At 36.3% G+C, this 25,085-nt stretch overlaps 1 protein-coding gene across 1 annotated transcript in view; it reads right to left on the minus strand.

Annotated features, from left to right (window-relative positions):
* TCF12 (transcription factor 12) overlaps window positions 1-25,085 on the minus strand; it is a 420,600-nt gene that overhangs the window by 191,726 nt on the left and 203,789 nt on the right. The window contains 1 exon segment of the mRNA XM_043982756.1: window positions 18,255-18,357. Coding sequence (XP_043838691.1) covers window positions 18,255-18,357 — 103 coding nt within the window.

The raw sequence follows: 25,085 nt of genomic DNA on the forward strand, positions 1-25,085 counted from the left end.
ATCTGGAATTTCTAACTTCAGAATAAATTTATAGAGCTTGTGTCATGCTCTATCAATTTCATAAAAAAGGAAATTCTTGTCTACTGTCTTATAATTGCCAGAGAACTTCAAAGCTCTCAAATCCCTACAAAAGGGAAACAGTCCAGCTGCCGTACTCCTGGAATGTCTGCCAATGTGGCAACTGCAAGGCTGAAGTGATACTATTGCAATTACAGTTGTGAGAGATCATGTTGCATCTGGGACTTTAACCATCACTGTCGAAGTTCAACAGGTTACTGAAATGACTTCAAGCATCGTTTCCTCATGAGGAAACCCTCACCTCTGCCTCCAGTCTATCATGCACAGCTAGTTCTGAGCCCATCACTGAAAAGTCTGCCCTGAGCTTTTGTCTGCTTCCCAAGGGAGCTGCCTCCCTAAGAGTACATGTAAAGAACTTCGAAGAGAAGAAAGGCACAGGTCTCTGAGATGGGCAGGAAGGCTTTTTCTGTTCCATGGAGCAGAGATCCCTTCACAGACATGAGAGATTAGAGGACAAGAATAATTCACATTTATATAGTGCGTTATAAATCTTAGATAACTGTAGAAAACAGGTAATGAAAGTACTAGTGTCATCATCTCACACCCAACCCCAGCCCCATGTCTACCTCAGGCACATTTAAAAAAAATCAGATCCATAATGACTCCTGAGCAAACCAAAGCCATTTCCAAACGGTCTTTCATCAGAGATCTGGCAGGAGTGGAGGATCTAGGGTTGGTCTTAGGCAACATTTCAAAACAGAGGAAGGTTTTTTGTAAGGCGGTGTTTGGAGGCAATTGGGCTCCTGAAATTGCTTTCCAGCTGACAAACCTCCCCTTCTTAAAATGATCTCTCCCCTGACCACAACCAAAACTCCCACTGCCTTAGTGCAGTTACTAAATTGTGAACTCCATGAGGAAAACAGCAAAGTTTTATTAATATTTGCATCTCCCTCAATCTCTAGTACAATGCTTTGAACACAATAAGGGCTTATTAAGTAATTTTAAATCTTTAATTTTGTCAATGTGGGCAACTCTCTCCATTCATGGTCATTACAATCTATGACTAGCAGTTAGGTTCTAGGGAATGAGTGAGGCAAAAGAAGATAACTAACTTTCTGCAAAGTGTCAGAGACTAGACAAGAGCCTATTATTTTCCTGATTCCAAGAAGTGTCATTTACAGACCTAGAGTAGAAGACCTGAGTTAAAATCTTGGCTTTCCCATTTACCTGTGTAACCCTGAGCAGGTCACTTCACCTCCATGAGGTTCACCTGTAAAATGAGGGGGTTGGACTGTAAGGATCCTTCTAGCCATCTCATTTATTTCTTGATTATATACAGCTAGGAATTCCCTGAACTTGATACTTCCACAAACTTAGCAGTTATCAATACCCTTTCAGTTGATGGTGGTCATTCAATATTGTATGTTTCTCATTTTGCTTTGTGACCTAAAATTCCATGTTAGGATTTGGAAGAGCATCAGATAACTTCAGTTATAAAGTATGGTCTCATTTTGTGTACCATATAGCAAAGGAAATCCCACATTAAACAATTCTAGTACAGTGACCCCTCCCCCACCCGGACCTGATATTTTAACATTTTTTCATGTCTTTTTGTAAAAGTCATCATAAACAGAATTATGTTCCATAACGTTGTAGATTTTACAAATAGTTGAATGCATTCACCCCAACCCTGTAGGGGTGTTAGACTTAACAGTAAACTGGAGCTACCCTCTAGCAAAAGGAATGTAATTGGGCAGACATGATCCAAAAGATCTCAGGCTCTTCAGTTTATTCAGGCTGGATGTGGAACAGATTTTGAATAGTTAGATTGCAACTTCTTTCAAGGACAGGAACAACATCCTCTCTTTCTATTTTGTCCACTCCAGTGCTTAAACATAGTGCTAGAAATTCAACTGAACTCACTGTAAATAATACGTTACACGTTGAGGATGCAAAGATGAAACAATGCTTATTGACTGACTCACAATGTATCATACTTGTCTTTACGAAATTTAGATCCTAGTACAGGGTTACCCAGGACAAAGTCTTAGGACAAACAGACAGTTAACTATGATATGAGTTCTTCTAGGGTAAAGAGATATCCAAGTAGAGTGAAAGGAGAGATTCAAGGAAAGAGAGAGCATTATACTTATGGTTGAGCTCATTTCATAAACTGAATGGCGTAAGTTGTATTCTGAAAGAAGAGAAGGATTTCATTACGGTGAGAATGAAGGGAGAAAACATTTCACATAGGAAAAAAAGGAGAGGAACTATGACCAAGAATGTCACTGGTTATAGAACACCCACTAATATAGGCTGCCACTTTTTCTGCAACTTGTAGGCTCAAAAGTACCTAGAGTACTGAGAGAGTAAGGGCCATAACAGGGATGACATCACTCTGGGTCAGAAGTAGAATCTGAACATAAGAATTACTAGCTTCTTAACCAGTTTTCTAATTTACTAAAATGCCTCTAAATTAAATATTTGTTGGATTGAAATGAAAAGAGGCAAATTTTTATTTTGTCAAGTATAAGGCTAACTTTGGTGGTAAGTCAGAAAAAAGGGTCGAGGGTATAGTGGATATGGTTCCAACATCACCTCCCTGAAATACAAGTCTCCAAGGCTCCTGTGGAAAGGAGTTTAACAAGTAGAAATGAAGCTCACAACTAGCAAGGGATTCAATCAAGGCCCTAGGCACACCCTTACCAATTAAAAAAAAAATTAAATTGCTTGTCAGGTGGAAACATGAACTAAGATTGAGAATGAATTTATTATTTTAAAAAGTATAATGAAATAAAAAGAGCTAAACTCACATTCATGATACTAAGCAGATAAGAAGATGAAAGTATTATATAAATGAATGATTACTTCCTTTTGGAGTTAAAATGAGTCCCTGTTATTTTAGCTTATAAAATATTCCTCAGATACCAAATGCTCTCCCTCTGAGTCTCAGTCACATACTTAGAACACTGTTTTACTTACTAATTATTTCTACTTTATCTTGTAGATACATAAATACTCTCATATAACATATATAAAACAAATCTTTGGAGAGTCATGCACATCATATGAAAAAGCTACAAAGAGGCAATGACTAAAAATACCTATTAACAGCTTCACAATATCTTTCTGAAACCTGAAATCAAACTTTTCTATGACAATGTTTGCATAAGATTACAGATGATCATCCAGATAGCTGTTGGGAAGTGGTAGAAACTGTATTTGATAAGCTGCTCAAAACTAGCCTTGCTTAGGCAGATAAAAATACACCTCAGGGAAATGGGAACTCTGACAGGTTCTGCAAACTTTATCTTCACCTTTGAAATTAGACACAGGGGTTTTCCTCTGATATATTTTTAAAAGTTTGATATACTAACATGGGGATTTATTCATTTATTACAAATTTCTTAGAAAAGAAAAATACTTTTTTCTTTACAAGAAATAATTAACATTATTATTAACAACAATGATTATATAGCACTATACTATGTATCAGGCACTGTGCTAAGAGTTTTACAATTATTATCTTATTTGAGTTTTACAACCCTGGCAGGAAGATGCTATTATTATCATATCCATTTTAGAGATGAGAAAACCACTGAGGCAAACAGAGGTTAAGTGACTTGTCCAGGATCACATAGCTAGTAAGTGACTGAGTTTACATTTGAACTTAGACTTCCCATCCTGTCCTCTACCCACTTTACCACCTAGCTTCCTGTACTTTGACTAATGAGACAGAGAAGACAGTTCCCATCTCTATTTTTTCTTTTCTTCCTTCACAACTCCATAATTCCAGAAGTTGGACCTTCAAATTTGGGGGGGGGGGAGGGTGTAGAAGGAAATATCTTTTAAGTATTACAGGATTCCTAAGAATTCAGCTTCCCTATCTACTTTTAAACTGATTTCCCTACCCATAGATGAATTAAGGAGCATTAAAAGTTATTATTGCAATTTCTACAAATGGTACAACTAATCTAAATTCATTACTAAAAGAAAATACTTATGACAAGCCATTGAGTCAGAGAACAAATGGATAAACTTAAGATTCAGTGCCACCAAATGTTATGACTGATAACATCATGCCTACTTATTCACTCTATGAACTTTAAATGGTCAAATCATAGTATCTTCCTATTTTCTGTTCTTTGGGAGCCTATCTTTAAAATGAGTTATATGTAACAAGAAAATTTTAATAAACAGGCCAACAAAGATTTTGCTTATATTTTTAGAACTCACATTGTTGATCATATTAATTAAATCTTTCCTACTGTGTGCATTATTGACCTTTGGGGCTATTATCTTTCAAGGCAATCCATTATGGCACTAACTAGATATGTTAAAAATTGTTATGCTGTCATGGGTTAAAAAATGAATGTGCATGGAGAGTAAGCTGGATCTTTATAACTTGCTGGGTGATTTAGGATTTATTTTTCTTTTCCAAAATTTTCCACAGTCTTTAATGCACAAAAATATTGAGTAGATTTTGCCCTTAGAAATTTGTCATAAGGACAATGTACATCTTGAGTGAGTAGATTATTTTATTTTATGTTACTTTTTCTTGGTGGTTAATCATCCTTTCCCCCCCTTTTTATTGCTGCTTGGAATAAGGGAAGAAAATAATATTCTTATACTGGTATATGTCTATTTTCAATCTGTAGGCAAATTTTTATAGCTGAATTAGGACACATGCTGCATATGATAACATTCAATAAATAAACAATTATGAAGTGCCTACTATGTGCCAGACATTGTGCTAAATGCTGTCTAAAGCATTACATCTGTTACTTAAATAAATACAAACACTGCAGCTATAATTTGTTTTTAAAAGAAAAACAGGAAACTAACTGTATCAAATGTCTAGGGGATAAAAGACCACATCATATTCAGCAGTTATTATTTCGATGTCCATCTTAGAATAAGTATAAAATAGCAAGTGACAATATAAAGCTTGATACTCTTATTCAACTGTAGGACTGTTACAATTTGATTAAAATGCGATAACCATGTCATATAATAGGATATTAATAAATACTTCTTAAGTATTTGTTACTGAACTGATGAAACATTTTATACTATCACATTATTTATGAAATATCATGCATTTTTATTGAAAAGAAAAAGCAAGTTGCAGTCAAAAATTACAAAATTATCTTTTAATCACCACTGGGCTTTAAACATTCTCCTATTTGTAATGAGAACAGTTATAATTATTATGTGGGTTTCTAAGTACTTACCTCATGGGAAAGTTACAACATCAGAGTGTGTGTTTGTGTGTGTGTGATATCAAGATATATACATATATTTAAGACCCTATCCTTTTTAAGAAAAAAAAAATCTTGTTTCTTTAAAACACTTTAACTCCTTTCAATGTGACACTTTAAATCTTCCAGCATTACTTGGAGGATCCCCAGCATGAGAACTCAGCTATACATACCCAGGGAAGATAGTATCCTCCCTAGTTATGAATGTATCAGTGAGCCTCACAGCAGATAAACACAGCTTACAGCCAGAGAAACTGACAGACTGCAACAATGAAGGAAGTTTGAAATTTAACCGCTTCATTTTAAATAAACTTCTCTGTAAGAATAAATTGCTTTTTAAAATAGCCCATTGCTGCTCAGAATAGATTACTTCATAATAATAATAATAATAATTAGGAGAAGGAGGAGGAAGAGGAAGAAAAAAAGAAGGAAAAGAAGAAAATGATGATGATGAAGAAGAAAAAGAAGGGAGAAGAAGGAGGGAGGGAAGGAAGGAAGGAAGGAAGGAAGGAAGGAAGGAAGGAAGGAAGGAAGGGAGGGAGGGAGGAAGGCAGGAAGGCATTTTATGGGAATTCAATGAAAAGAATTCATATTTAGACAAATATATTGTCTTAGAAGTAGGTGTAAGGACAGTCTTTCTCTATAGTCTCTGAGAGAAAGAAACTTGGGGTTGAATTGGTTTTTGGTAAAATTTACAAAGTATAAGAATTTTGTCTTTGCCTCTTTTTCATCTCCCCTTCTGAACTCCTCTCCAATTTGCTAGCCTCCTACCTCTCCCTTCAATCCTGATTCATTAAATGCTCAGTGTCCTCATGCTGCCTTCTTACTCATAGCTTCTGTTCTTAACTTACAAATGTTAAAATTAATATGTAACATCTCACATTTATGTGACATTTTAAAGTTGATAGAGCATTTTCCTCACAATAACCCTTAAAGGCAGAAGTAAAATAGTAAAACCCTCATTTAAAAAAAATAAATGAAGAAAACAAAGCTTAACTTAGAAAAATCAACTGATGTGCAAGGGATCACAGAAAGATCACAAAATACCTAGGAAGTGTTAGAGCCAGCAGGCTCCATGTCTGTCCAGCACACTTTTCAAAACACTATGCTGCCATTCTAATACACAAGGTATAATTAAATAATCATCTTGCACTTGTTCAAATTTGTCACCATTATCTAGTTTACCTCTTGATAATTGGTTCCTCAGGGGGAAGCAGCAATCTTCTAGTTTTCCATTGGTTCTTTCAATAAACATATATTAAGTGCCTTTTGTGGGTAAAGCACTGTGCCATGTCTGGGGGAAATTCAAAGATAATGGTTTATGGTTCCTGCCCTGGAGAAGCTTATAGTCTCAGAAGCTTCACCCCCACCCCACTGAGTCCCAAAGTGCCTGGCACAGGACTGTATGCATAGCAAATATCCAACAAAAGCTTTCTGAATAAAGGAAAGATCTTCCTTCTTTTCTGACAATTTAGCAGGGTTGTAATGTTTTCTGATACCATTTTATCTTAAAATTTCACAGATTTCCAACACTTAATAAACAAGGGATATATAAGTAATTCTACTAGAATGCTTATTTTGCTATAATAATCTACCAAGAGTATTTTTGGAAGAAAAGAATTTCACTAAACACTCCTCAACTAATTTCTAAATGATAGTCCTCTTCTATAGCTCCCAAAGGATTTATACCACATAAATATCTACTGCTAGTCAGAGATTTATATGTACATTACTTAGTTCACAGTAAGCCTGTCAGAAACACTCAGCTTTACTTGTCAGACCATGAACTATAGTAGTTAAGAAATGATACAAATGTGTTTCCTAATAGTAGTGTTCAGCTCTAACTGCCGACATACCTGCATTTTATCATCTTTACTTAATTATGAGCCAGTAAATGTTTCTATACCATAGTTTACAAGTTCAAGATTCTTTCTATATATGTGCAATAATGAGAAACACAATAAAGAAAAAATATTTGTCATCTTCCACTTTCTTTTTCCACTTGACTTAAACCAGTATCTCTCAGCCAACCTATCAGGTCACACATCTTTTTAGCAAAGGCAAGTCAGATTTTAACTGCATTTTTGGTCCTAAAGTTTCCCCTTCAGACAGACTGCCACAAAGCTGCTCCATGTAGTCTGCTTCCTACTTGTATTTCCACTATTAATACCATAAAATTATTAATACCCCATTCTATTTAGGGCACCAAAACAAACATCAAAGAGACAAACTGGCATGGGAGAGAATGTTGTATCTGGAATCAGAGGCCTTAAATTTAATCCAAGATTTAAATCCAACTCAGCTGCCAGTCGTCAACAAACATTTACTGAGCACCTCCTATGTGTAAGGCAATATGCTAAGCACTGAGGATATAATGAAAGACAGAGACTGTCCTTGCTTTCAAGGAAAACAACCATGTACAAATAAGACAGATAGATATGTATATACATAGGTTGATAGAGATATATGTAGATCGATATAGATATATAAGCTTATATGTAGATTAGATGAAATAACTAGGAGATAATCAACAGTGGAAAGCACTGGCATTAAGGAGTATTAGGAAAGTCTTCCTGCTGAAGGTGAGACTTAAGGTGAATCTTGAAGGAACCCAGGAAGCAAGGAGGCAGAATGTTGGAGAGAGGAGTTCCAGGCATAAGACACAGCAAGGGAAAAAGCCTGTGTTGGGAGATGGAATGTCATAGTGCAAGAATAGTAATGACACCAACGTCATCAGATTCAAAGATGTGTGTAAGGTATAAGAAGACTGGAAAGAAGAAAAGGACAGGCGGTGGAGGACTTTAAAAGCTAAACAAAGGCCTTTTGTATTTGATCTTGACAACAATATGGAGCATTGGAATTGATTAAATGAGGTCACTGTCGGTCATAACTGAGCTTTTAGATGGTATCTGACAACTGAGTGGCAGGTGGACAGGAGTGGGGAGGAATTTGAGGCACGAGGTTCCTTAGTAAACTATGACAATAGTCTATGAGGTGATGAAGGCTTCACTGGGGTGGCGGCAGTCTAAGAGGAGAAGAGGTATATATGAGGGACAGTAAGATGATTAGGATTTAGATAGGTGGGGAAGAAGGGCAAAAGGAAATTTAATCATGATAGAAAGTTATAATAGAATGTCATGAACAAAGATATCAAACTGGGAATGTATCTGGAGGATTGTTTGGAAGGCTGAGAGTGTTCCATTTCCTCCCATCCACCATTCAGAATTAGAATCTAGTTTAGGAAGCAGTTTGGTTCAGAACTAAAGCTTCTAAAGGTGTCCAAGCTTTCAGTGTTACTGGATTCTAAGAGGTACTTTGACATACTGTATAGAGAACTGGACTTCTGTTCAGGAAGACTCAAGTTCAAATCTTGCCTCAGACATATTGACTGTGGTCCTAGACAGGTCAATAAACCTCCCACAGCCTCAGTTCCCTTATCTGTAAAATGGGAATCAGAATGATAACCCACTTCACAGAGTTGTTATGAAGATCAAATGAGATTACAGATGTAAAGTACTTTATGTATCTTAGGTACTAGATAAATGATAGCTACTATGATCATCATCACCACCACCATCATGGCAGCATGGCAGAGAGGAGTAGAGAGGTCAAATCAGAACCAGGAAGACCCGGGCTAGTCTTGTCTCTGGCATACTGGCCATGTAACCCTTGCCAAGTGACAGTCTCTCAGTGCTCTGGGCAAGAGTTGTAGAAAGCACGCTTCGATAGAGGTGTTTCTTCGTTGGAGCACTCTCCCTATACCAATGATCAGAGTTCCAATACTGATCATGATAATGGCAATGATGATGGCAATGACATGAACCCTTGTTTCTTTCTTCTTCACTGCTACAGTAAAGAGTATTGTTTTCCAAGGCACCAATTTCTAATCGTTGACAAGGGACACTTTTTCCCAGGTACACCATAGTAAACACAAAAATTTATTAGCCTGCCAAAAAGTGAAAATAGCTGGATAGCACTGACAAACTTTAGTGTTCTGCATTATTGAGTAATAAGCTGGAGGTAGAGATTAAGAAATGAAAGGATGATATAAATTGTGTGAGTGACTGGACTCTGCATATGATGACCTTCCAGTGCTATTTCAATGGCCCCCAGAGGCTTATGAGTCAGCAAATGTGAACATACATACATGTATAGAGCCACATATACACACATTACCCCCTCCCCTTAATCCTTCTATGAAGAAACATGCAAGTAAGCAGCCACCTGCTACATAATATTTGAGAAATAGTTTTTCTACTTCATTTGGAAAAAAGCCTCAAGGTAATATTATGATGTTTTATAAGTTCACTGATTGAAATCTTAACGGAAAAATGCAGAAGAAAAAAATCTGTGCTTAACACATGTTCATATGTCTAAAATGGAAAGGGGGGAACTCAAGGGTAGAAATGCTCTGCACTTAATGCTGTCACTAAATGACTGCGTAATTTAATTTCCTTGAAACCCATTAGCTTTCACTAAAGGAAAATGAAAAACAGATGAGAGCAATTCTTTGGTGTGAGCGGAATTCATTTAATGTAATACCTGGGAAGAAATTTATAAGAACAACTGTATCACAACAAATGCAGAGCATCATATCAGCTCTCATATCTTTCAGATGTGAGACAGACAGCTGAAAATTAGAGATGAATAGCATATCAAATCAGAAAACTCTTTAAACATAAACCATTAACAGTTTTATGTGAAATCCTAAAATAATGGCTTGATGTTAAGGGTATAAGGTATTGAATTATGTAGCTGATAATTATCCTATAAAAATTATTTCTATAAAGACCTGCTGCAGAATGTTGCCCTGGGCAAATCACTTAACCCTGTTTGCCTTAGTTTCCTCATCTGTAAAATGAGCTGGAGAAGGAAGGAAATGCAAAACCACTCTGGTATCTTTGCCAGGAAAACCTCAAATGTGGTCACAACAACAAATCTGTTGATTATTACCTGCAAGACTTTATCCAAGTCACCCAACTTTTTTGATTCCTGGTTGCACCATATATAAAATGAAGGGATACAACCAGATGATCTCTAAAGCCCCTTTCAAATTTAAAATCTATGATTCTATGAAGTGAATTTTTGTATGCCTTATTGAGAAATTTTAAATTTTTTACTCTAGAAAACTGTTATTTGTCCTACCATGACAGCAAATCATGAGGAAAAACTTGTGTAAATATGGACAAAATATGTCTAGACCTTGGCAATGCAGTGCTTGAAAATAAATAAAATTATCCCTTGCCGTGGTAGAATGGGGACTGAAACTACTAGCAACTTTATGATATTCCCCAGTCATCATGCTCATGTGCAAAAGGTCTGAAATGTTCCACAATCTAAGAATCTAAAAATTAAAAAAGATAACTATTCTATTGCTTAAAGTATTCTTACTATATTTTACAGAGGGTCACTTGAGAAGATCATGCAAGAAAAACACAAAACAAGACAGAATTTATTATTAACTATAAACTAATTGATTTAATTTGCTGTGCAGCAGCATTAGACTCCAATTCCTTTTTAATTGCAACTCCCTAGATAGTGCAAAGAAAACCTGAAGTCTAACTATTCTCCTGAGATATTGCAAAAGTGAAAAACAAAATCATGTATTACAATACAATAATGCATATAAAGTCACTGTGCTATATACAGATAGAAGTATCCAACTGATATTTTCCAAGAAAAGAAGTTAAAGTCTGAGGTCATATACATCAAATAAGTACAAAATTCTCAAATGTGAATGCTAAGGTAAGTATTTTGGTTCTTAAAACATGATTTGAAGTAGGCAAAAAAACTAAAATCACCTCAAACTTCTCTATTTTTGAGCTATGTTCAGTAACATTATTAGTTTCATATCTGTTTACTAACCAAAGTTGACTATTTAATAGAAACAAGATCAAGAAATTGTTTGAGTTTAAATTGCAAAGCTTCACCCCAAAATTGAGATTCTGTAGCACATGTATTACACACATACTCCCCAACAAAAATGTATGTTTGTAAGAAGAGTATTGACAAAAATAAAAACCTAGAATGTGGTAAATACCTTCAAATAATGTACCAAGTAGTTGAGAGTATGGATTAGCATTACATTGGCAATGTGTTTAAAAGCAAAGAAGGGCATAAAAATGTTACTTAGGAAAAGTGAATGCTAATATACATAGAAGGTTTCAGGGTCTATTTTTTGTTGCACAAGCATACATTTCTGGTAGTAATTTTACAGAAAGAAACCAGTGCCCTATATGGGGTCTTGGAAGACTGGATAAAAAAAATGTGACTAGTATGGTGAGTAAATACGGCTTTTGAAAGACTATACACCAGCGCACCCAGTCCCAGCTCTTCATTTTGAAGGGGTGCCAAACAGTTTCCAGGATTCTAACAAGGCCTTCTATTCCAGTCCTGAACACTGAGTAAAACAGTTCTAATTCTGAATACAATGGACTACAATGCCTTCATGAACCCTCACCCTGACTTAAGGCCGGAGAAAAAATTGCCAATTTCAGCAATAGCAACAGCAGCAAAACAGTACTATAAAACATGTATTTATTAAGATCTGAATTTCACATGATACTGTGGTGAAAACTATACAATAAAAAATAACAGCAACGGCTTCATCTATCCTCAGGAAGCTTCATCTGACATGGCAATCTGAATGTGGATGCCTTATGACTGGCAACTTGAAGCATGTACCAGATAATGGGGACCAAAGCTATGAATGTCAATATGCAGGCATTTATCATACCAAACTAAAACAACAAACTCCATAGTTAAGAAAACCATCGAGCTCACATTTAAATTTTTTTGGGGGGGGTGAGGCCAATTGAGGTTAAGTGACTTGCCAGGGTCACACAGCTTGTAAGTGGTTAAGTGTCCTGAGGCCAGATTTGTACTCAGGGTCCTCCTGAATCCAGGGCTTGTGATCTAGCCACTGTGCCACCTAAGCTGCCCCACATTCAAATTTTATCATGCAAAAGGTGGCCATCTGAAAGATTCTATTCTATAGCTACTCAGAATTCTGTATGTCACAGATAAGTGGTGCTGAGATGCCTGGAGGGTTGGCAAAACAGAAATTCCTGCACAAATGGCTTCCTAAAAAAAAAAATGGTCCTAACCAAATACTAAAAAGAATCTCAAACATCCTTCTGGGAAGTAGTCAATTCAACAGATAGAACGCTTATACCTATTTAGTACCTATTATGTACAGGCCAGATAGCTAGATGCTTGGGAGAAATACAAAAATTGGACAGTAGCCAGTCTCTGGTCACATAGAACTTATTGTCTAGCAGAGGGTAGGAGAAATACACAAATAACTGTGTATTTAATACAAAATCCTATATACAGGGGCATAAAGGCATAAAACAGTGGGGGTCCCAAGAATCACCTGCAGTCAACTCAGATGTATTAAGTTGGTACAAAGAAAGGCAGAAGCATGGTTCTTGCCTCAAAAAACTCACTATCTAAAGGGGAAGACAATGAAAAAATAACTATGTACCTGAACAGAAGATCACTGCTGAATGCTCAAATTAGGAGTTAAAGGATTTCAGGATTTTCACAGGCCAGAAAGGACATTCCAATAATAGGGAAATACATTGAGCAAGAGCAAGGAGACACTAAAGTATGAGATGGAGAGTATTGCCGTTTGGTCTGATTATAAAGTATGTGTTAAAGAGTAATATATGATAATGTTGAATTGTTGAAGATTATTCCAGATTGTCAAAGGACTTGAATGCCAGGTTAAAGAGACTGAACTTAATTCAGCTGGCAAAACTGACTACAGGGTTCTGAGCAAAGATAAATCTGCCAGTGATATAATAGTTTAAGATATAATAGTTAAACCCAGAGATATTGAAAGCCTCAACGAGGTTAATGGCCACAGAAACAAAAACAGAAATTTAGGAACCAGGATGATATAAATGTGAGCTGCTGCTAACTTGTCCATGCAACCTAGGATTGATTGCATTCAAAAAGTCTAATGCTGACAAGGCTACTTGGTTGTGAAATTCAAAATCCATTTTTCTATAGAAATAACATTTATAAAGGATGCTAGGGTTCCCGCAAAACCCTATGCAGCACCCCCTTTCACATGGGAGTTGTATCTGCAAAAGATGCCTGCAGGGCAAAAATCCTTACTGTAATCTGATTCAGGGATTATAGAGTCCTGGCTGTGACTGAAACGACAAGCTCCTCTCGTCTTAGAGATGGGGGGAAGAGCTGAAATCTCAGAGAGAGGTATGAAAATGGGCAAAAAAGACAACTGAGGGTGAGACTGTGATGCCCACCATGGAGGGACCAAGGGATTATGAGAACGAACTGGAGAACAGGAGACAGCATTCTACAGCTTTTTAAGCCTATATGTAACTAAAAAGAATACTAATGGTAGCCTGCTGACCACTACATCCCTTAAACTTGGAAGATAATGAGAAATGAGAGAGATAGCTCTGGCTGGGAAAAGATTTTAATGGCAAGAAGGAAGGGAGGCATCAGAATGTAATATAAGTTAAATATTTTAAGTCAAGGGGTATCTGAAACGTAGGCCAAGGAAGTCAAAACAATTATGAGTTACTTCGAGACTTAAATGACCTACATAGTGGATAGTTAGAGTAAACATCATACTTTTTACCTTTTCATAATGTCATCACAGATTATCTAATTTTATCTTTATACCACGCCATGAGGTTGATGGGGTCTCTAAGAGGGCAGTTCCATCTAGGACAAAATTGGACTAATAGAGAGAATATTGAGTCAGGGGTCTAGAGCATTGCCTGATTTGCCTGCTTTCCACCCTAACTAGTTAAGTGACCTCAGGGGAAGTCATTAGACAGCTCTTGCCTCAGTTTTTCAATTGGCTAAATACTGATGATAGGGATATTGCTAGATATTAGAGCATAGGGGGCCCTTAAGGATATAGATCCTTAACTCTCTTATTATTCAAAAGGAGGAAACTGAGGCCTAAAAAACTTAATTGAGACCTTGTTCAGTTGAACTCAGTTGATTCCCCAAACTCTCTCTTCCTACAATCTCAAGTTAATAGTGTCAGATCACAAAATCACCATTTTAGAGCTGAAAGGGATGTTAGCTTCATATCATTCATTTCCCTCAATAAGGAAAATAACGGTGAGGTTAGGGCCTTACTGAAGTCTATTAGGCTACACACACGGCAGACCTGCAACTAGAACCTGTGTCCTCACTCATATTCAGTCTTTCCACACGACATATTTAGACTGTCTTAGACCAACAACTGAATAATCCATGAAGCTCAAATGAAATCTCAGACATAATATACACATGTTTAGGAAAGGTATATTGTGTAAGTCCAAACTGCTTGGTAAGCCAAGTACTGTTAACAACTCCTTCCCCCAATTATTTTATTACTTCTTTCTTTTGACTAGTTGGTCTTGGTGAAGAGTAGGTCCTGTGGTGGCAGTATTAAAAGTTCAGGCAAAAACACCGAGGGATGATAGGAATGAGAGACTTTCAGAGAATAAAAGTGACTAGTCCCTGACCGATATCAAACAAAGGGAGACAGGGGGAGGAGAAGTATAAAAAAACTGGGAATTAGAAGGAAAGAAGTGAAGAATTTTAATTAAAACATTCTCTTATAGAGAAAAAAAAACAGAACCACACATAGAGGAGATCTAGGAAATAAGATCATACTTTGCTTAGTGATACTACAGGAATTCATAGCTACGGTCAAATGTATTTCAGCTTCACATTGAGAGAATACAAATCTGTTGATGCTAATTACTTACCCTTGTGCCAAAAGGATGTATCTTATTTCACTTGAAACACAAGAAAAAGCCCTCTTTTCCATACTGACAAATCAACAGGATTATTCTAGAAGTCATTAGAGAGGAACACTAACTGATCCAACATAATAGCTTTACTTCACTGTGCAAAACACTTCAAAAATATCTAAATGAATTTGGAAATGCATCTTGTCTGTGGCAAATTGTTCATTATTGAATCATTATCAACCCTTGTTAGACAAAATTCTCTTTTTTGCAATGTACAAGATCATTAAGATGTTTGTGAGCTCCATCATGAAAGACAGTGGCTCTTTATAATCCACTATCTCTTCAGGCAAATGTGGCTTATGGCTGAACATAATACTCAAATAACACATTCCCTCGTCAGTACAAGTTCTCTCCTCTCTCCCCCCCACCCCTTTTAATGGTGCCTTTAAATGTTGACAGCAATGATGAAATATGTTGCTGCTTTCTGTGCCAGCTTTAACTGTTCGGGTGAAATTTCCTCAAACCAAAGCTTCTCAGAAGAAAAGAAGACTCCTATTCGGATGATGATCAGATCTCTGTGGATAAACCCCCTTCTAACCCTGCTGGCCTGTGTTTGCCTGCATTTGACAAACTTAAGCCTCTCAGCTCAAACTCCTTTAAATTATGAAACAGCCGGGATAATGCAGCCATTCACAGGAACTTTACCTTGTGCTATAAACCCACATATCTCCTTGTATCTTAAGTGCTCATTACTGCAGCTCACATCAAGGTGGATTGGCTGTTGCTGTCGGGAGCTGCTCTACAATTTGAAAGACATTCATTTCCAAGAGCAAGTTATTGTCATGCAGATAAGTTCTTTAGACTATTGATGTTAGATTGACAATATAGCCTCAGTTAAAATACCTCATTTGATCACTTTTACTGAAAATAAAGAGAAGGGGAAGTATAGTAAATCAGATATTGCTAATGACTAGTGAATTCCTTTCAACATTTCTGGCTAATCTTTCAGGGTTATCCCTCCTCCCCACCCACCGCATATGTAAAATGAGACACTTTCAGGATTAGATGGGTTAAAACTTCCAATGGAAAACTGATGGTTTCTAAAGCTGTACCTGATTAACTATGCAATGCAATTCAGAAGAATGCAAATTATGTTCTGTGAACTGTGGAGAAGAGACCAGGCTGTTTATATATCACAGTTACTTTATTTTATTTCATGGCTATTTTAGGTGTTTATTTTATACATTGGGTATTGGATAACTATTTAAAAGGTTCTAATAATAATTCTCTGCAAACAGAAGGAACTATAGGCACATACTCATAATTGCTCCAACTGAGGTAGAACCAAAAATGTTACCTCGAAGTGAATTACAGAAATATTTTTAGTCAACAGCTGCTCAGAGCAAGTGACTGACATGCATACCTCTTATGATTCATTTAATTCCCACCCTCAACCTCCTGCAATCTTAACAGTCACCTCAGTTCAGAGCTCTGCTAATGATGTAATTCTACTGTATTTAGAGTGATCTCTGTGAGCTAAGAATAAAGGTACCAACATCAATAACAAGAGGGAAATTTGTTTCTGAAGTTATGGCCTCCACTGAGAAATTTACAATTCAGACCAAACTCCAGGAAATAAAACCTCATTTTTCCTAGGCCCCCATGCCCACAATAAACTAAGTAGAACTTTATATGTGTCACTTAGACAAGTTATACTTACCTATGATATTACATTGATGGGGGTAGTTAGCTTGACATTAATATTTGCCAAATATATTAAAAAGGTTTCACCTGACCAACTGAAAAAAGGAATTTTATTTTGTTATGAAATTAATTCTGACACTAAACAATAAAGGAATGAAAATTGACTTCTTATTATGCTAACTAATGGAAAACAGCAAACTTCAGTAGGCTAATGTTTGAACTAATAAGAACAGAAAATTAGTTTACTGGGGATAAAGTTATTTTATCACATCTCAAGATTTGGTTGACAAGAGACACTCATTAAACTGGGTATCGTCCTGCCCTGGGCAACAGACTACATTTCAAGTATTTAGATTCTGCCTGTTCGACACTATGCAGAAAATGAGAATAAAGCAAATGCCAAAAAAAAAAAAAAGAAAGAAAGAAAGAAAGAAAGAAAGAAATTGCAGACCACCAGGATTTGGGATTTGGGTAATCCACTTAGGTTAACATGGCTGTGTCTTACACAGACAATGCTAAGATCACAAAATAGGTCACATCCATAAGAAACAGGATATGTGATGCAAGCATGTCATCTCACACAGAATTCTTGCCTTTATTAGAAAGTAAATGTGTCTTATGTCTCTGTCCTAACTACAAACATTTTATGTTTTCAGGCTCCAACTTTAGGGAAGTGAGGAAAAACATGTACTGGAGAGAGAGTGTAGCTATAGACACTCTTCCTCCAGGTTAGAAATACACAACATTCAGAAAATGAGGGCGGAAATCAGTGGAACAATCAGACTTCCTTTAAAAATCTGCCATAGTTCATTCCATTTTGATATAGTATCAATGTTCCTTTACATAAGGATAGGGGCACCACAGGAAACAGAGGACTGTTAATGAAAAAATGACCAGGAGATGCTATTGGTATAGAAATCATTCACAAATAGCGTACTTTGGTGTAGAATCTTCATTTTAAAGAACAAAAACTGATTCATGAGCTAAAATGAAATGCATATGACAAATAACGAAATATCTCTGTGTGACATTAAATGAATGAGAAATGAATGAGCAGTTGAGAGATTTTGCTTTTTGGAGACAAATATTTTCAAGAATAAGCAAAATCAGCCTTAGTGATCTACTCTGTCCCCACCCCCAAAGAAGCCAGGCACACACACACACATCCATTTTCCCCTCTGCTACCCCATTTAGACAAATGCCAAAACACTTAATTCTTTTAAATGATGCTTCTCTGCTAAAGTAAGAATGAGCTTATATGACACTCCTTTTTACCAAGCTTTTGGCAGAATTGTCAGCTATAACACTGCTGCCTCCTTTCTGAGACCAAGGACAATAATGCTTTGTGAAGGGAAGGCCAGGCCTTTATGGAGTAGCAAGCTCCACCAGCAGAGCCCCTGGTAGAGCAAAACCCTCTGTTGCTACTAGAAACTCACAAACTCTCAGATGCTTGATGTGTTGCACTGAGACAAGGGGATGAAAAATGTTTCTTTCTGACCAAAGAGGCTTTGAGGGGGCTACTCGCAGAGAATTACCTACTTACCCATCAGATTTGAGTTCATGAAAGGTGTCGGGGACAAGCCTTCGTGGGCCCCTAATCGACTGTCATTCAAGTGATCACTGTAATGAGGGCTGTCTGCAAAACCCTAGGGAAAAAAAGACCAGAGTATTAAAGAGATTATTTGGCAGTCCTGCTAATTGAGTGTAATGACACTCTCCTAATTAATAGACAGACTTACAATTGGTCATTCTGTTTATTGTTTTATTTTTTTAAAAACACACACTGCCCTATAGCAAATGTACCATACTAATGTTTTCTAAGTGTTTGTTGAACTTTTCTCTGAAAAAAATCATTTCTGTAAGTTTCTCAACATAAACATTTCTGTCACACTGACTGTTGCCAAACCAACATTCTATGATTTTATAATTTTTTGTAGTTGAGTGTGGAATTTCAGACATGGGGTGGGGCATAAAGATTGCATACACTAGGAATACTGTTGCAATGAACTTTTAAAATTCGATTTATCCAGAGGGAAAGCGTTAAACATATACACACAATAACAACAACAATGGGAAAATACATCATCGTGATACAAAAATACTATGAAATGTCTATATTCTTTCCTCATTGATTCCTTGCCACTTGGATCCCTCCAATTAATAAGTAAGACAATTTAGAATTTTGCTGAAAAGCACTAAATATCACTCCAAATTGGGTTTTTTACCTATTCCATAACAAATTAAAAAATTAAAAAACAAGATTCTATTCATAATCTCTCACGCGGTACAGTAAACGAAAGTCCTTATGAAAAATTAGGTATTGTATACAAAGGGAAAAGGGAAGCTTTTTTCCCTACAGGCTTGATCTTTAAAAAGTGACTGAAAAATGAAATAGATCCTGTGAAAACAACATAATGGGTCTGGTCAGTTCATGAATGCTTGATTAGTCCTTTCCAAAATATGTTGGGGTTTTTTTTTAAGAGTAGGGCAGCGAACAGAAAGAGAGAGAATACTAAGAATCTTCCTGGAACTAGGTTTATCTGAAACAAATACAACTTTATGAAGTAAAACTGCCCACGTTCTTAAATCATAACCACTAGGCATAGGTTTTAAGTCTCTAAAATTATTTTTTAAAAAGATTTTGAATACTTTTTATTCAATTAAAGAAAAGTTTGCAGGGGCAATACCTAATACCAGTGCTTTTTTTTTTTTTTTAAAGGCCCTCAGAGTAAATCTAGAAAAACTGACAGCAGAGAGGCCCATTGCAAAGAGAAAATTGCTCTGGCTCTCAGCAACCAGAAACCACCCAGAATCCCCTGGGACTATAAAATCATCAATCACTGAGCAGTTATCATTTTCCAGACTGCAGGCTAACATTCAAGACGACATTAATGGGGGGGCTGAAACAGGCCTCACTATCTTTGCAGGCAGTGCTGTCATGTCAACCAAAGGCTAGGAACTGAGGGCTAAATAGAGCTGTCAAATCACGACAATTGCTTATGGGGGGATGCATGGCACAACCTCCGTCTGCTATGCTGCTTTAAAAGTAATCTTCTGGGAGTCCTAACTCCCAAATGAATCTTTGTTTCATTTTATCTACTTTAGAATCACTGATACACATGTGATAGACATTCAAAAAGAATGTTGGTGACATTTATAACTTGGTTATGACCACAAGGGTGTCCTCTGGTAACCACGACCATGGTCCGTCTGTCACAAAGGCAATTCATAGCAGCAGCTGCCCAAAAAGGTGGAATGGCTGCTAGCTAAGGTCATCACATGTACTTTACTTCTGTGTTGTATGAAACAAACATGCCAAAAATACCAAGTGAAAATACTAGCATTTTATACTTAGCTGACGCTTGTCATCCTATTTAAATACACATACAAAATAAAACAATATTGCCAGCAAAACATTCACTGAATTATTGCCTTTTATCATCATCTAAAACCTAACTATTCCAACAACAAGAAAATATATCAATAAGAATGTGTTTGCTATCTGCACACGACATTTGCTCAGTCTTCCTTTCATTGCTGGAGGAGCGGAGAGAATTATATGGAGGTGTTATTTTCAAAATGCTTGTGAGGTCGACGTACAATAAGATAGCAGTATTCTTATTTGTCTCAGAATTCTTTATACTTTATAAAAACAAAAATAATTAACTTGTTTTTTAAGTCATATCCGAAAAACATCATAGATGTTATTAAAAACAAACAAAAATCTTAGGATACCTCCCAATAAGCACAGAAATATTATAAGTCAGTTCACCAAAAACAATACATTTAGATAAGTCCCTTTTGTAGGTTGTCCCCCCCCCCTATGGAAAATCTAAGAATGTTCAGATAGCTTCTCGTTTGGCAACCCCACTGGCTTTAGTACTATGCGCCCGGACCATATCAGTTAGTAAGCTGTCCAGGGAATGCAAAGTAATTTCAGCATCATCCTAGCAAAACATAAGAATTTTTTAAATTCAGTATTTATTACACTGTTTCTCAACTTTGTTTGCTCTGCAACATACTTGTATTTTTCTAGATATTAACTAAGGTAGAAGCTGGGTAAGAGGGAGGTACAGGAACATATAATCCACTGATCAAAACTGATTTTATTTTGTAGAGGGGTGTCATTACTGGGGAGAAAAGGAAAAAAATATCTGATGATGATAGAAGAAAAAAGGAGAAAGAAAAGAAAGTTGTATATGCCTAGAACCTCTCTGATAACGATATAAAGGAGGGGAGTAGAATCAGACCCAGAATCCACAAACCACCAGTGGCCCAAGTAAAACCCTAGCTGTGACCTAACTCTCGACTGAGATGGTGAAAGAACACAGACCAAAAACACAAAAATGGCACCAAAAATAACACTTATAGGGGAGAACTGGAGCCAACTTACCACAATACATCAGTGGAGTCTCTATAATAGTACTAGTGTGTCAATAGTCTGTATGTGAAACATTGATATGATAAATGCCAAAGGTCTAATATAAATGAGCTGGGGAAATATTTACTGTTTTGGATTATCCTATGAAACTATTTCCCTTCCTTTGCACTGATAACCTATGGTATACTATGTTTAACTTAGGAGTATGTTAGGGTGACTAAAACAGCTACTATGTCGAGGCATAGTAATGGTATCCATGAACAATAAAAGTCTCCAGGAAAAGGCTTGATCTATGTCATCATGCTAGAACTACCTATATATGTTTCAGCCTGACATCAATTTGGGAAATTTATTTCTGTCTCATAGCCAGAGGAGAAATTGTTGAAACACTGGTTTTAATGTTGGAAAATTGGGTAGTTTATGGCCACCATCATCAATGTTACACTTAGGTCCTAGGGAGTCCTTGGTAAAGTATAAGCCATGTCTGCAACTCTCTCCACCCAAATGAGATCTAATGCAACTGGATAAATAAACTATATCACCAGTTTTAAAGGAACCAATTAAAGGAAAATGTATTTTTGAGATAGAATTGTCACCTTCCCTATATGAAAGACCTTGATTAGTTGACTTGAACCTGACAGCAACTATCTTTAAAGTCTCTAAAGAAACATCTTTAGTCCAAAGTGCTATCAAATAAGGTTAGTTAATACATGGGGTATGACTAACAGCAGAAAGGGGGAAGGGAAGGAAAAAAAGAAGGCTGCAATAAGCAGTAGAGTAGAATGACATCATTAGCGGAAAGATGAAGTATGAATGAGCTGGTGATGTAGCTGGAAAAGTGGTTAAATGACTGGAAGATAGCTGGGTTTTGTTTTGTTTTTTGTTTTGCGGGGCAATGGGGGTTAAGTGACTTGCCCAGGGTCACACAGCTAGTAAGTGTCAAGTGTCTGAGGCCGGATTTGAACTCAGGTATTCCTGAATCCAGGGCCAGTGCTTTATCCACTGCTCCACCTAGCTGCTGTGATAGCTGGTTTTAAAGGCAGGAAAAAATTAAAAGGCAAGATTGAGTGAGCAGGAAGAATGAGGAAAAAAAGAAGCTAGAACCAGTAAAACAATAGGGCTGGATTATTATTTATGGAAATGATTTCTATTTTAGAATCTATTGGAATTAAATTACTAAAATTATTAACCCCACAAACTCTGATAGTCTACACGAATGCAAACTATAAATACTCAGAAAAGTACTCAAATCTACAGAGGTGTTAGCATAGCTCTTTTTTTTTTTTTTTTTAGTGAGGCAATTGGGGTTAAGTGACTTGCCCAGGGTCACACAGCTAGTAAGTGTTAAGTGTCTGAGGCCGAATTTGAACTCAGGTACTCCTGACTCCAGGGCCGGTGCTCTATCCACTGTGCCATCTAGCTGCCCCAGCATAGCTCTTTATCTAGAAAATTTTGAAACCACAGAGCAACAAAGTAAAATCTTAATAGATATTTTAATTTCATAAAACTGACTTTTCCATTAAAATTGTTATTTTGCACAAGAGGTTTTTCTGCATTTATGCAACCTATGGGATGGGAAATATAAAACAGATACATGCCACCTGAGTCATCCATTTTTGTGTGCTTGTTTTCTCCATAGTATGTGATCATCCATAAAAATATTTCCAAAATATCACACTAATAAATTACTCTTCCCATTTTGGGGTAAAAATGAAAATCACTCAAGAGACTAATTATTGATAAAAATAATCTCACATATGGAGAGAACAAGAAGAAATTGTTCAATATCATATATAAATTTAGCTTAAATTAATTTAATTTTTATTTTCAAATATTAAATGTTCTCATACACAAATGAAAAAGTTTATAAAAGTCTTCAGGAATTATGAAATATCTAAGTGTTCTATACTCATTCCTCTGCTCATTTCACTGTGTAGGAAGTTAGAAACATTAATCTCTGTCCACTAATATGACAACAAGACCTAGGTTATCCATCAATGCTGATGGCTTTTTAAAAATCTTCTCCAAAGTGTACATTATCAATCAAAAATTTTCTATGAAATAAACAAAATGTACCTAACATAAGGAGAAAAATAACAAATGTTAAATCTATCCTCCCCTTTGTTATCATGGCTACAACTTCAAAGGGACAAAATCTTCCTTCTTGATTTTAAGTAGCCTTAATTAATTTTTTTTTTAATTTCCTCCAGATGACAAATAAGACAGCATCAACAGAGCATCCCTCTAAGGCCAGAGATCACTTACCCTGATCTTTGCCAATCTAGAAAGATCAGAAAACTCCTATAAATTAAAAAAAATAATTTGTTGAAATAATTTTGAAATGTTTGAAAAAAGAAAATGAATAAGGCTCCTTTAAGAAGCAGTCTTTTTGTAGGAAAATTAAATTAATCTGCTGTAGTGAGAGATCCAGGCTGATACTGAACAAATGAATGCATGGTGTAAGGGGTGATGGACCTTCAGGTCAGGAAACATATTCATATACCTTTTGGTAAATTACAACCACTCTGGGCCTCAGTTTCTTTGCCTACAAAACAAGGACCTTGAGTTATATGATCTTTAATGTCCTTCCCAGCTCTAAATCCTAAGGTTTAATTATTATCTCTAATGGTGATGATCAAAGATTTATATATCCAGCCATAGCCTCTCTCCTGAGCTGCAGTTATCCAGCATCCACTGGACTTGGAAGGTAACTGGACTTATGGAGTGATATAGAGCGGGATGAGGGAAGTACTTGGAGAGAAAGGAAATCAATTCTCTTTTGGACATACTGAGTTATTCTGAACTTAAAATGTCTAAAACAGAACTCAACTCCTTTCTCCCCAAATCTACCCCTCTTCCTAACTTCCCTAATTCTATCAACTGTACAACTATCCTTCCTTTCATTCATCTAGGTTACCAGCTCTAACTCCTTACTTTCTCTCACCCTATAAATTCAATGAGATGCCAAGTCTCAATGTTTCTGCCTCCACAATGTACCTCTTATCAATCCCCTTCTCTCTGCTCACAAGGCCACCATCCTACTTCAAGACTTTATCCCAGACAGAAAAACACAAAGCAATACCCTTTAACACAAAGGAATTATCCATAGGGTCCCTTAAATTGTTAGTTTCATAAGTAAAAGCTAGAGAATGTAATTTCAAAGCAATGCCCACAAATCTTTCATAGCTCTTCAGTAATTTACCAGTACAAGGAAATTGATCTCTCTAAGTCACCATAGTTAGGATCTACTCCTTATATTAAGGGAGTGACCTAGAGGTTCTTACCCTTTTTAAAAAATTGAGTCATGGACCCCACCTCCCATAGTACTATGCTGAAGGGTATAGAGTCCTTCCTTTCCAGAATATTGTTTATAAATGGATAAAACACACAGGATTACAAAGGAAATCAATTGAAATAAAATGCTATTTTTTTCACATCCAAGTGCATGGAATCTACCCATGGACCCTAGGTTAAGAACCCTCTGAGCTAGTTGAAGAGAAATAGTAAATAAAAATATGAAAAATTCATTTAATTACTTTAAACCAATCCATACAGATGAAGTAACTATGAATTAATCACTGCCTAAAGTAATGAATAAGTCAAGAGAAACTTACATTTAATAGTCCTAGTGATTTCTTATTAAAGATGGGTATAATGGAACATATATAAAGATAAATTGGGGAAGTATTACTTGAAAAATATTTTAGAATCCATATTTAAAATATTTTTCTTTTCCTTACCATATTCAACACTAAGAAAATGTTTAGTCTATAGGTTGAGAATAAAATTCTATCCATGGTGGATATTAATATGGTGGAGACATGAATTAGTCCAACCAGCCTGCAAAACTATTTGGAATTATGCTTTAAAAGTCACTTAAATGTCCATACCCTTTGACTTAGATAGAGACTTCCCTGTTAAGCATATACTCTAAGAAAGGCAAAGACAGAAAGGTCCAATAAAAATCAACATATTCAGAGCAACACTTTTCAT

The sequence above is a fragment of the Dromiciops gliroides genome, chromosome 2 (assembly GCF_019393635.1).
Source record: "Dromiciops gliroides isolate mDroGli1 chromosome 2, mDroGli1.pri, whole genome shotgun sequence".
Taxonomy (NCBI): domain Eukaryota; kingdom Metazoa; phylum Chordata; class Mammalia; order Microbiotheria; family Microbiotheriidae; genus Dromiciops; species Dromiciops gliroides.